The 12748-nt window shown below is 51.9% G+C and overlaps 1 protein-coding gene and 1 long non-coding RNA gene across 5 annotated transcripts; one reads left to right on the top strand and one right to left on the bottom strand.

Moving 5' to 3' along the window:
• Positions 1-4970: 4970 nt before the first annotated feature.
• CDIPT (CDP-diacylglycerol--inositol 3-phosphatidyltransferase) lies at positions 4971-8724 on the bottom strand. Of its 2 annotated transcripts, XM_004268671.4 has the most exons (6): positions 8317-8724; positions 8083-8217; positions 7246-7399; positions 6723-6804; positions 6062-6143; positions 4971-5942 (listed from the first exon to the last, which is right to left on the bottom strand). In XM_004268671.4, the coding sequence occupies exons 1-6, from the start codon at positions 8357-8359 to the stop codon at positions 5797-5799; spliced, it is 642 nt and encodes a 213-aa protein (XP_004268719.1). In that variant the 5' UTR covers positions 8360-8724; the 3' UTR covers positions 4971-5796. The 2 variants fall into 2 exon arrangements, with proteins under 2 accessions (XP_004268719.1, XP_033282040.1); XM_033426149.2 differs by lacking the exon at positions 8317-8724 and having other exon boundaries at positions 7246-7413; positions 8083-8218.
• Positions 8725-8776: 52 nt separating this feature from the next.
• On the top strand, positions 8777-11915 carry LOC117200910 (uncharacterized). 3 transcript variants are annotated; one of them, XR_007471949.1, is made up of 3 exons: positions 8777-8896; positions 9699-9898; positions 10198-11915. It is a non-coding gene; the product is annotated as an uncharacterized LOC117200910 (long non-coding RNA). The 3 variants fall into 3 exon arrangements; XR_004482710.2 differs by lacking the exon at positions 8777-8896 and adding an exon at positions 9054-9096; XR_007471948.1 differs by lacking the exon at positions 8777-8896 and adding an exon at positions 9105-9353.
• The last annotated feature ends 833 nt before the right edge of the window (positions 11916-12748 follow it).

The following is a 12748-nucleotide window of genomic DNA, read 5'->3' as shown; positions in this document are numbered from 1 at the left end:
CTACATGCACCCCTATGTCCCTAGCAGCGCTATGCACAATAGCCAAGACATGGAAGCAACCTGAATGTCCATTGACAGATGATTGGATAAAAAGGTGTGGTCCATATATACAATGGAATACTACTCGGCTATAAAAAAGAGTGAAATGCCATTTGCAGCAACATGGATGCAACTAGAGATTATCATAAGTGAAGTCAGAAAGAGAAAGACAAATACCATACGATATCACTTATATGTGGAATCTAAAATAGGACACAAATGAACCTATGAAATAGAAACAGACTCATGGACACAGAACAGACTTGTGGTTGCCAAGGGGGAGGGGGTTGGGGAGGGATGGTGTGTGAGGTTGGGGGTAGCAGATGTAAGCTTTTATATACAGGATGTATTAACAAGGTCCAGCTGTATAGCACAGAGAACTATATTCAATATCCTATGATAAACCATAATGGAGAAGAATTTTTAAAGAATGCATATATATGTATAACTGAATCGCTTTGCTGTACAGCAGAAATTAACATCATATTGATTCAGAGCTGCCCGTGAAGCACAAGCCACAGGGGAGGACTCAGCTGCAGGGAAGAGCAGCGCAGCTCTGGGGGCCACGGAAGAAGTGCAGAAACCAGACTTCACGGACTACACAGTTGTGCCTAGATCTGCCCCTACACGGAGCAGCCAGGAATAATTTCAAGACCACATAAGGGCTGAGTTTTGAGTGGTGGCAGATCCCCGCTGACATCCCACTGAGGATGTTTGATTGTCCCCCTGTATTCCAAACCAGATGTCTTTGGATGGCAATCTCCTTTCGCTCACCCTGCGGTGGCCAGAGCGGAAGCTGGATTAGATGTAGGTGGGCAATAGGGTAAAGGTTTAAAAAATTATATCCCATGACTGATTGCCTAAGATTATGTATGAGGAGTGATCATAAGTAATGAGAGCTAAAAAAATTAAAATGAATCGACTATACTTCAATTAAAAAAAAACTTCCCTCACTCCTCGCCTCTTCCCCACCCCACGATGCTCAGTGGAAAAAGCCCCATCCCGACTTGAACCAGCTACTGCCCCCTCCACCCTCCCTGACCAGCTGCGTGTTCCTGGAGGAAGAACACCCCACCTACTGACTGATCTCATTTGAAACTCACGGCAACGAATCTTGAGAGACCTAACGGCTTCTGACTCTGCTTGTCTAGCTTGCGTGAGATCCCCTTCAGAACAGCTGTTCACACCCCCTCTCCTCTCCACCTCCCACACCCCTGCCCACTTTCTCTCACCTCTTTGAGAAAATAGAAGCACATGGGGCAGGAAGGCCCTTTCCAGCATCCCATGTAACAAACGACCCCATCTGGACTCTGTCCTCCCTCCTCTTCCCACTGAGGACGTGTCCCGCTGACCCCAGCTCGCCCCCTTTTCCTCAGGTCCTCAGGGTCCACTCCTCCGTCCCCACCTCCTTTCTCTCCTGCACCGTCTGCTTCTCCCTGTCTCCTGGATCGGTGTTGCCGGTATATGAACATGCTCTGCTCCCTCTCGTGGAGAACCACCTCTCTCAGCCCTACATTCCCTCCAGCTGCCACATGTCCTCCCTCACAGCCGAAGTCCTCAGTTTCCCTGCCTCACCTCTCATTATCTCCTCAGACCACTCCAATTAGCTTGTCTCCACCCCTTGCTTCATGGAAATGGCTCTGTTCGGCATCACCAGTGATGTCCTTGTTGCTAAACCCAGCAGTTAGGTCCTCTCGTTCAGCCTCTCCCACCATTCAGCACAGTTGGCCACCCCTCTTCCACCCCAGGCTCCCCTGACCTAGCCTGCTGCACTTTTCTATCCACCTCCCTGGCTGTGTCTCAGTCTCCTTGGCCAGCTCTACTTTCTCTGCTCAGCCGCTAAATATGAATCACTCTGAGCCTTGTTTTTTTCCGGCCATGCCGGGCGGCTTGTGAGGTCTTAGCTCCTTGACCAAGGATTGAACTCAGGCCCTCAGCAGTGAAAGCGCGGAGTCCTAACCACTGGACTGCCGGGGAATTCCCAGAGCCTTGTTCTCTTACTCAGCTACATTCTTGGCCAGTCTCATGGCTTTATATTCAAAAATCCATTTCTCCACCCCTGATCTCACCCCTGAGCTCTAAGCTCATTTCCAATTGATGACTTGATGTCTCCACATAGATCTCCAATGGTCATTGGGCTTGGCCACATATATGACCTATTCAGGCCAATGAAATCTAAGATGGACTGACATCACCATCCTTTTTCCTTGTCCATGTTAACCAGCAATATTCAAATATTGGCCTGGGTCCCAGAGAAAAATGTCCAAGCAGAGCCACAGTTGACCTGCAATAGACATGCAGCAGGAGGGAGAAATGTTTGCTGTATGAAGTGAGATTTGGTGGGGGAGCAGAGGGGGGGTGTTACCACAGCATAATCTAGCCTATCCTGACTACATGTACCTCATAAAGTTGTGAAATCCAATAAGGTAATAGAAGCTTTTTGCATGAAGACAGGTTTTCACTGTCTCCCCAGCACTTATTGTATAGTGGGGGAGACAAGACATACCTCTGTGGTTGGAAAACAGGCCTTGCTGGAAATATAGTGGAGTTCCAGCTCACACCGGAGCCCAATTCTCAGTCAGTCCCTTGGTACCAAATTTATCCTTGAAGTTCCCTTAAATTGCCCATTAAATACAGAATGGTGTGACCTGTGCTGAAGATCAACACAGCCTGTTTTCCTCCAGCACTGGAGCAAATGGCTTTTCTTTGGTTGAATACCAAATAAATTGATTTGTTGAAGTACGCCTTGTGCAAGAAATGTTTGTCTTTAAACAGCAAAACCACACTCTATATGGTGAGACACTGCCTACCAAATCTATCTGCTCTTCCTCCTAGTCCCACAACTAATCTCTTTCCCAACCTCCCCTGCATGTAGATGTGGCCACGTGACTTGAGTTGCAGCCAATGCAACGGGAGTGGCAGTAGCACGTGCCAATTCCCTGCCTTCCCATAAACCAGCCTCGTGCAGTCCTCCAGGTGCACCTCTGCCTGCAAGAGATGAAGGCAAGCAGGGTGCTCTTGGAAGCTGTGTGTTGAAAATCACAGAACCGTAAGTCGGGAGGAGCCTGAGTCCCTGAATCTCTGCTTCAGGAGCTCCCAGTCAGGAGTTCCTGATTAGGCCTTAACATGAGTTAAAAATAATCTATCTTGGGACTTCCCTGGTGGCGCAGTGCTTAAGAATCTGCCTGGCAATGCAGGGGACACAGGTTTGAGCCCTGGTCCCGGAAGATCCCACATGCCGTGGAGCAACTAAGCCCGTATGCCACAACTACTGAGTTTGCGCTCTAGAGCCCACAAGCCACAACTACTAAGCCCGCACACCTAGAGCCTGTGCTCTGCAACAAGAGAAGCCACTGCAATGAGAAACCCGCGCACTGCAACGAAGAGTAGCACACACCCCCTCCCCCCCCCCACCCCCGGCTCGCTGCAACTAGAGAAAAAGCCCACGTGCAGTAAAATAAATAAATTTAAAAAAAAAAGATATTGTTACGCCAAGGCTGCACTATTGTCTCTTGACATCTCCTCCCTTGTTTCCCCTTCTGATTAGCAACTGTTTGAACCTGCCCTTTGGAACTCAGGCAAGGTCACGGAGGCTGAATGAAGCCTATTTCCTACAAACAAGAAACAGGAGACACGAAAGGATTTGTACCTGGGAGCCCCACAGGGTCCTGCTGGGTTTCATTAGCGGACCAGCAAATATAAAAAATGAATTTTAAAATACAGAATACGTGTAGACGTGAAGAATTAATTTAGACACAGAATCAGTGAGTAGCAGTGGTTGCCTCTGGGGAGAACTGGGAGCTTAAAGTGGCAGACTTGTCATCCTTCTGTAATGTGTGCAATTTACTATTTTTACATGTGAATAACTTACCTATTATTTTGAGATTCCTTCAGCGCCTCCATGTGGCCCTCAGGGTGCAATCCAAAAGCCATCCTGGGTTCCTCGGACTGCTGCAGGCTTCCACCCCACCTCTCTTCAGCTCTCCAGCCACCAACCCCCAGTGCTCCGCGTTCCAGCAAATCAATCCGCTCCCATTTGGCAACTGCTCAGGGCGCTCTCTGGCCTCCCAGCTCCCTCAGCTGAGAACCAATCCTCTCCTCTGCATTAACCCTTCCCGCCCCAATTCCTATTACCAGTTTTCTACTTAAGACACCCAAAGCACTACAGCACATTCTAACCCTATCCCCCAACAAGCACCTCCCTAACTGCATCATCTCCTTCCTGGCTATCCTGTGGCCTCCTTTCCACTGAATCCCCTGGGCCTAGAGCAGTTGAGGCTCAATACACATCTTTTTTTTTCTTTGGCAGTGGCACACGGCTTGTGGGATTTTAGCTCCCTGACCAGGGATCAAACCTGTGCCCCCTGCAGCGCAAGCGTGGAGCCCTAACCAATGCACTGCCAGGGAAGTCCCTCAATACACATCAGATAAACTTCAGCCCTCTCAGACATGAGGCCCTCTTGGCTAAACTATTACAAGGATAAAATAAGTAATATCTGCAAAGAAGCCCCAGCACAGGGTCTGGCATATGGTAGGCTCAATGCAGTCTTAAAAAGAAAGCTGATGCCAGACAGCTTTCTGCTCAGATAGCAGGGATAGCTGTCAGGGACAGACGCCTGGAACAGTGTCTCCTATGATAAGTACCCAAAAAAGTGTTTAAGAGGGAACAGTGATTCTCAGTGTAACTGGGAAGAAGAATCAATCAGCTGGAGTTTATTAAAACTTCAGACTTCTGGGGCCATCCCTAGAATTTCCAACTCTGAAAGTCTGGCACAGGGTCCAAGAAGCTGAATTTTCAAGAAATATCCCACAGGTGGTCTAAGGACCACATTCTGAGAAACCAACCGATCTATTTGTGAGTATTTAAGCCGCTACGATATGTCAGGTCAAGGTTAATCTTCTTTGTAGGGATGGAGAAAGAACAAGAAGAGTCTGTGCCCTCGTGGAGTTTACATTTTAGTGAGGGTAGAAAATATCAGGTACACAAGTAAAGGTAGACAGCCAGTGACGGTGTCGTAAAGAAAATAAAGCAGGTGGGCGGAGGACATGGAACGCGCTTGGGTGGCAGGGAGGGGATCTCTCTGAGGTCACTGAGGAATGACAGGAAGGAGCCAGCCAGTAAACTACTGTGGCAAAAGTATCCAGATGGATCCTCATTTTCCCCCAAGCTCCCCTCGACCCAGGCCCCGGTCCAAGACTATCTCAAAGGAAACCAAGTCCAGAACAGCGATGCTCCCGTCTTTATAATCAAGGCTTTCGGAGCCAGGACAGAGATTGCAATGGGGATCTCGACAGCACCTTCTCTCTGGGCCATGGAACCCACAGGCTTCCTCTATCTAGCCAGGGGCAGAGGTCTGAACCCCTGCCTTTTGGGAAACCTGGCCCCTGCCCCACCTCCCTCACTCAAATCCCTAAGGTCTCAGCCAAGCCAGATCCCAGGGCTGAGCCAGCAGGTGTGACTATGCCCGATCCTCACACAGCTCTCTTCGGGCCCCGGGAGCACTGCCCGTGTGGGTGGGGCCTCCTGAGCATCCTTCCTGATTTGAAGTCCAGGTCCCTGGAGATCACAGGGGTGGGACTGGTCCCCAGGATTACGGAGAACATGACATCACCAAAGACGCTGGTCCCCCTCCCCAGCAGGCTGGACAACACATTGGGAAGACATGTGCCTGGGACCTCCTAGGAGGGACAGGGGTGCCGCGTGGCACAGTGAGACTCCCAGGGCAGGTGGGTAGCCAGGGGCTGGAGGTTCCAGGATCACTTCTTCTTGGCACGATCTGCTGCGTCCAGGGCAGCCATGTTGCGGGCGGCTGTGATCAGGTGGATGACGCTGATGAGGGACTTGAGCAAGGCAATAGGGGCTGTGATCCAGAGGCCCATTCGGAAAAGACCTACAGAGCCAACTGTGGGAAGGGAGCAGGGGCGATACAGAGAAAACAGGATGCGGGTGAGGGAGGGGCCTTTGACTCCCCGGGCAGGCCCGACCCCCTCCCACCCTCCTGCCCAGCCCCTCGTCTCCTACCTAAAGGTCCCTCGGAGAAATTGAACAGGTAGAGGAGGCAGTAGAAGAGCTCATTTCCAGCACACAGGGTAAACAGAGCGGGCTGCACAGACAGCAAAAAGGCTGCTTAAGCAAGAGGGTAGGGGAGTGCCCCCGATCCCCCAACTAAGGGCCGGGGGGCCAGGAACTGTACTGGAGAAAGAGGGGTGCAGGGCGGTACAGGTAGGATGTGGGTGGGCATAGGGGGAACAGGGCAGATCAGGGAACCTGCCCAAGGCCCTTCACCCTCCCCTTCCGCACGGAGCTGTGGGCAGCACTCACCACAAGGTTATGAACCAACAGGAAGATATTTTTACCGGGCTGCCCCCTTGAAGCCCTGGGCCTTACCTGGAGGTGTTCCACCCTCGAGCCTCCAGTGTAAAGACTACACTCCTTCTCACAGCCCAAGGTCTTTTGAGAGCTGGTTCTGCACACCTCCCTGGCTTCTTCCTCCCTCCCTCTCCCCTCAAGCCACTCAGTTCCTCCTCCCTGGGCGCACCTAGGCCTCAGGCCCACTTGTTTTCTCCAGCAATTCACAGGGCTCAGCCCAGGAGCCCTTCCCACCAATCCCACCCCGGGCCCAGGGCTCAGCCCAGGACTTGCCCATAAGCTAAGTGAATAGGGAGGGGCAGCAAATGCTCACTCTGGAGGTGTAGTAGATGCGAAGCACTGGATTTCCAGACAGGTCGATCATCTTGTGACTTTCACTGCCTCGGACCACAGAACTTGGGGAGAAAGTAGGCGGAATCCATGAGCTTTCATTACTACGAATGCCCACCTAATCCACATTTCAACCCACACAAAGTAGGTACTGGGATTGCCTCTGTTGAACAGAGGAGGGACTGGGGCACAGCTGAGGACAACTGTCTTGCCCGAAGTCACACTACCTAGCTGGGTAGCTGGGGGAAGAATCAGGATTCAAAAGCCTCATGCCCCTTCCCAAGGGATGTTAACTCTTTGGAATCCTCAGAAGGGTTTTAGGGATTACTTAATCCAACCGTAAAACAGGACTGACGCTAATTCAGAGAAGATTTGCCCAGGGTCCTTCAACAAAGCAGAGCTAAAAAGGAGACGTCCCAAGAAGCCTGAAGACACCTCCCATATGGTCTCACCCCTCCCCACTGTAGTGTCTTCTTCAACCGGTCAACAACTCCAGAATCACTGACCTGTGGAGGTGCAGCCAGTGGCTGGCAACATCCAAGCTCATGCTGAGCTGGAAAAGAAGGGTGGCGCGAGGGTACAGCAGGGCCAGGTTGACCAGCAGACACATCGTGGAGCACCGGTCTGTCAGCATGTCCAGCATGGCCCCAAATCGGGTTCCTGAAAAATGGCAACTATTAGGTGGATGGGGGCTGTAAGGGGGCAATGCATCTGTGACAGAGGCCATATTTAGTGTATCACTCTAATGCAGAGTCTAAGAGAGAAAAGGCCCACAATCCACTGCCTGGGGAGGAAAGCAGACTGCTATCGTTGGAGTATGAAGGTCAAAAGGCAAGGGTCACCGTATCATAAAACAAGGAAGCATGGCAGTGTAGAGAAAACAGTGTAGAAGGGAGTGAGAAAGCTAGCATGGGAAGTCTTAGAGGTGGGTCTGAAGAACAGATTAAAAAAATTAATCATCTCTCCAGAAACCATCTCCCTTCCCTCTCCATCCTCCCTCTAAACATGCTTTCTGGAATCCTTATGGCTTGTGCCTGGCATACAGCAGATGCCCCCAAAACACCTGTTGAATGGATTTTTATTCAGAGAGGCCTCCAGCACTTGCACTGCCATGCTGGGTCTTGGTATCCCACACCCCTCGCTATCAATGAGTTCTGCTCCACAGCGAGCTTAAATCCCTTCTGCTACAAAATCAGGCCATTCTGTTCTGCTTTCTACAGAGATGGGAATGACAGAGCCCTCTAATTCCCGAGTACCCGCCTACCCCGAGGTCCTAAGGAAGCAGGAAAAGGGGGCAGAGGGTTGTTGGGTCTCAAGGCTGGCTGAGAAAAGGTGTCTGTCACCTTGATTAAGGGCTCGAGCAGCGTGTCCATCGAAAGCGTCCAGAAGTCCGCTGAGCAGGTAGAAGGAGGAGGCCGTGAGAGGGCAGCAGGGCATGAAGTAGAAAGAAATGATGGCGAAGACAATCCGGGCATAACCTTGGGATTGAGACGGCAGGGGGAGACAGGGCAGGATCAGGGAGCCTGCCCAAGGTCCCTAGCCCTCCCGTTCGGCCCGGAGCCGCGGGTAGCACTCACCGATGAGGTTAGGCACAAACAGGAAGATATTTTCGCCTGGCATCGCGGAGGTCCCCTGGCCGCCCTGGGCCTTATCTGGAGGTGCCAGCTCTCTCCCAGCTCCGGCGGAAGGCTCACCCTCCAGCCCGGCTCATCGGCCGCGCCCACTGCGCGCAGGTCCCCGCTGCCCCTGCCAGGTCCCAGATGTTAAAGCTCTTTGCCTGCCGTAGCATGGGCCGACACAGCTGTGCGTGGGTCACAGAGGGCGCGCACACCCAGCCCTTCCCCTGAGCAGACGCTGGCCTCCGCCTGCCCCGCCGGCTCTCCTGCCTCCAGCTGCGGCCCCTGCTCCTCCAGCTGTGGTTAGCTTCCGGAACCTACTCTTCAGGGTTCGTCCTTGCAAAATTGGAGAAAGGAAGAAGAGGCTTAAGAAATGGCTGCGTCCCCTTTAAGACCTGCCCTCTTCCTTTTCCTTTTCTTCCCTCCTCCCCTTTCCATCGGTTCGTACCAAAGTAAAGAGGGAGGAGAGGGGGCAAAGAACCATCAACGCTGAGCAAAGGAAGGAACTTAAAAGGAGAGGTCAAAAGAGAAGGAGGCCTAGGTAAATGTCTCTACTTTCCTTTCTGCGGAGGATATGACTCCTGAAGACAAAGATAAGGAAAAAAGATCCCGCCCTCCCGATTCTTTGCACCCCCGAGAGGCCAGGTTATTTGGCACAGCCCACACCTTTTCTTCCCCGCCCCCTCTCTCTGGCCCCATTTGCTCTCACAGGCTCCAGGCAAAAAGATGATAGCCAGAGAGGTTGGAGGGCGGCCTCGGGTGGGGTTGCTTCTCGCGTGCCCCTAGTGGTGGGAGGGTTAGGTGCCAGGCTCCACCTTGATCTTCCCAAGTTTCTCAAGGCCACTGGCGCGGGGGTCACTGCCCCCAAGGAGGGACCTAAAGGGGGTGGAGGAGAGGCCGGAGGAGCGAATGCGACAAGCTGGGAAAATGCCCTCCCAGCTTTGGTTCTAGAATCCCTACTCTCCCTACGGTGCTGCTGAACCTCCGCAGACGCCAAGGTTTTTATAGCAACGGGTAGCGGCGCCGCTCCCGGTTCCCCTCTTTCCAACCTTCCTCCCCAGCTCCCAAGTCCCCCGTCCCCCGGCCCATAAAAGGGCTCCTTATAGACCTCCCCGTCTCCCCTCCTGCCGAGTAGCCCAAGATTTCGACCCATCTGCCAGGTCGGGGGCGGCAAGTGGTCTGCCTTGTCTTGGGAAAGGTCTTGGGTGAGAAGAAGGGAAGAGAGGCCCCGCTGGGCGAAGTGAGGGGGGCGGGAGGCGGGTGTTGTGGGAGTCCCACCTCCTCCCTCCCCCAGGAAGACTTAAGGCAACGATTTCTTTTCTTTTTTTTTTTCTTTTTTTCAGAGAGAGAACTGACACAGTTCTTCAAGGCCGCGGGGAATGGTGGTGTGTTGGGTTTGGGAGAAGTGGGCTCGTTTCTCAGCCTAACCTGAGCTTCCGCTGTCCCCAGGGGGATGGCATCCACTGCTACCAGGAATGTGGAGGAAAAGGGCAGCGGGCAGTCCCAAGCCACAGACTCTGCAGCCTGCTTGGGTGGAGGTCCGGTGAGCATTGGAGAGGAGTTCTTGGGGTGGGGGTGAAGTGAAGAGCTCCTAGGCTTAGGGCACTGAGACCACCAGCCTGGAACTCTAGCCTCAACCCTGAGCCCAGAGCCCCCAGCACTACGCCCCTGAGGTCCCCAAAGGCTGCCCTCCACTTCCAGGACCTTCCAGGCCAAATTGCAAGACCCAGCCGTCCAATACCAGACTCCTTAGACCCAGAGCCCCCAGCCTGGGAGCCTCCAGACCCAGGACTCCCATGTAGGAACTCCCAGGCTGAGCCCCTCTGACTTTCCCTTTTCCAGAAGGTTTCCCATTCTGAGGAACTCCTGACACAGATCAGCGCAGAACTCACTGACGAGGCCTTGTTTGTCGCTGCCTACCACATGAATCCTGTGCCTGTCAAAGAAAGACAGACACAAGACCAAGGGACTCAGATATCCAAACACGGTGAACCCCACGCCAGGACCCTTCTGTCCAGAGACCCTCCGATACCACTAGTTCCAGTCCCTGCTTCCAGTTATGCCAGCCTCCTCATTCTTCCTGGGGCGTGGCAGGCACGCTCCCGCCTTTGGACAGATTATGTGTGAGGGGCCCCTGGGAACTCCAGGTGGAAATGCTCTGTAGACAGTTGGGAATATGGCTTCAGAACTCAGTGGCAAGGTCTGGGCTGGTGATAGAGATCTGATCTAGGAGGAAGTTGGCAGTTGAAGGGTGTGCAGTTGCCCTGGTGGGCGGTGGGGTGGGGGGATGGAGGGTTGTGCAGAGTGAGAAAGACGAGGGGCGCTGAGGATGGAGCCTTGGAGAACCTCTCCAAGTCAGGGGTTGGCAGAGGAGGAGAGAGGGGTTCATGAAGATGGTAGAGAAGGAACTGACAGCAATGTTTATTTTATTTTTTTTAATGACTTTTTAAAATTTATTTATTTATTTTTGGCTGTGTTGGGTCTTCGTTGCTGCACAGGGGCTTTCTCTACTTGCGGCGAGCGGGGGCTACTCTTCGTTGTGGTGTGCGGACTTCTCATTTCAGTGGCTTCTCTTGTTGTGGAGCACGGGCTCTAGGCGCGCGGGCTTCAGTAGTTGTGGCACACGGACTCAGTAGTTGCGGCTCGCAGGCTCTAGAGCACAAGCTTAGTTGCTCCGCGGCATGTGGGATCTTCCCGGACCAGGCATCTAACCCGTGTCCCCTGCATTGGTAGGCGGTTTCTCAACCAGTGCACCACCAGGGAAGTCTCAGCAAATGTTTATTGAGTGTCTGTTATGAATAGGGAATGATAGGTAGATTTGTGGATGGATGGAAAGAGAATGGTGGGCGGATGGATAGATGGATAGGTGGGGAATGGTGGATGGATAAATCGGTGGATGGGGGATAGGGGTTGGATGGATAGGTGAAGGATGGAAAGATAAAAAGACATGAACCTTGAATCTAAAGTCAAAAGACTCTTATTCTTTTCTAGGGAGCTCTGCCTAGCAACTTGACATCTGGAGGATGATCCCAACTCTGGTGCTGCTCTTGGCCTCTCGTGCCCTCTCCCCACTCTGTTCCTCTAGAACATGCACCAAAGCTCCTCTTTCACAACTCATTCAACAGTTTGGTTTTGGGGCGATTCCTGGTCATGAGCAACATCACCCCTGAAGCCTCCAAAGGGTTCTGGAACCATCACACACCTCTCCACCCTCAGCTAGCAAGGACACCACCAGAAATCAAAAACTTTAATAAAGTGACAGAGATCCTCCCTCCTCTCAGGCTGGGCAGTGCTCTCTGTGGGGTGATGTGGGAGGAGTGCCCCTCCCCCTTTTTGCCAGATATGTGGGCATATTATTTTATTTATTTATTTCCTATTCCTTTTTTTTTTAATCATCTTTATTGGAGTATAATTGTTTTACAATATTCCTATTCCTTTTTTTTTTAACATCTATTGGAGTATAATTGCTTTACAATGGGATGTTAAGTTTCTTGGGCATATTATTGGAATGGCTTTTTTTTCTTTTTGAGTGATTTTTCTTTTAAAAATTTTTTTTTTTTCACAGCACCACGTGGCATGTGGGATCCTACTTCCCAGACCAGGGATCAAACCGGCACCCTCTGCAGTGGAAATGCGGAGTCTTAACCACTGGACCACCAGGGAATTCCCCTAGAATGGCTTTTTTTAAAAAAAATAAATTTATTTATTTATCTACTTATGGCTGTGTTGGGGCTACTCTTCGTTGTGGTATGCAGGCTTCGCATTGCAGTGGCTTCTCTTGTTGTGGAGCACGGGCTCTAGGCGCACGGGCTCAGTAGTTGTGGCACGCGGGCTCTAGAGCACAGGCTCAGTAGTTGTAGTGCACGGGCTTATTGCTCCACAGCATATGGGATCTTCCTGGACCAGGGCTCGAACCCGTGTCCCCTGCATTGGCAGGTGGATTCTTAACCACTGTGCCACTAGGGAAGCCCCTGGAATGGCTTTAATTCAGGCAGATATCAACCTATTCTCCATCAACCTGTTGTCAGAGATGAGTTCATGGGTCCAGATCCAGCCTCCCAGCCAAACTCCAGCACCTTAAGGTGCCTGTGGCATCTGAGAGGGTCCACCTTTGCTTCTGAGGAGCCCCTCTGGCCACCAGTGTCAGTGTTGAGGTCTCCCCTCCACGTTTTGGAGCCGCATGGCTATGGAACATATCATGCCTGTTACTAACCAGAAGGCAGTGCAGTAGGCTTTGTGACGTTTGCATTTAAATCCCAGTCTGGCCACTTGTTGGAGCCTCGTAAGGAAGTCAGTTCACATCTCCCAGCCTCTGTTTCCTTATCTGAAAAATGGGAATAATTGTCCCTGTCTCACAAGGGCCTTGTGAGAGTTAAAAACATAATGCATACAT

The sequence above is a fragment of the Orcinus orca genome, chromosome 16, assembly GCF_937001465.1.
Source record: "Orcinus orca chromosome 16, mOrcOrc1.1, whole genome shotgun sequence".
Classification (NCBI taxonomy): Eukaryota; Metazoa; Chordata; class Mammalia; order Artiodactyla; family Delphinidae; genus Orcinus; species Orcinus orca.
The sequence above is the reverse complement of the archived record's forward strand: the minus strand, read 5'-3'. Positions and strand labels throughout refer to the sequence as shown.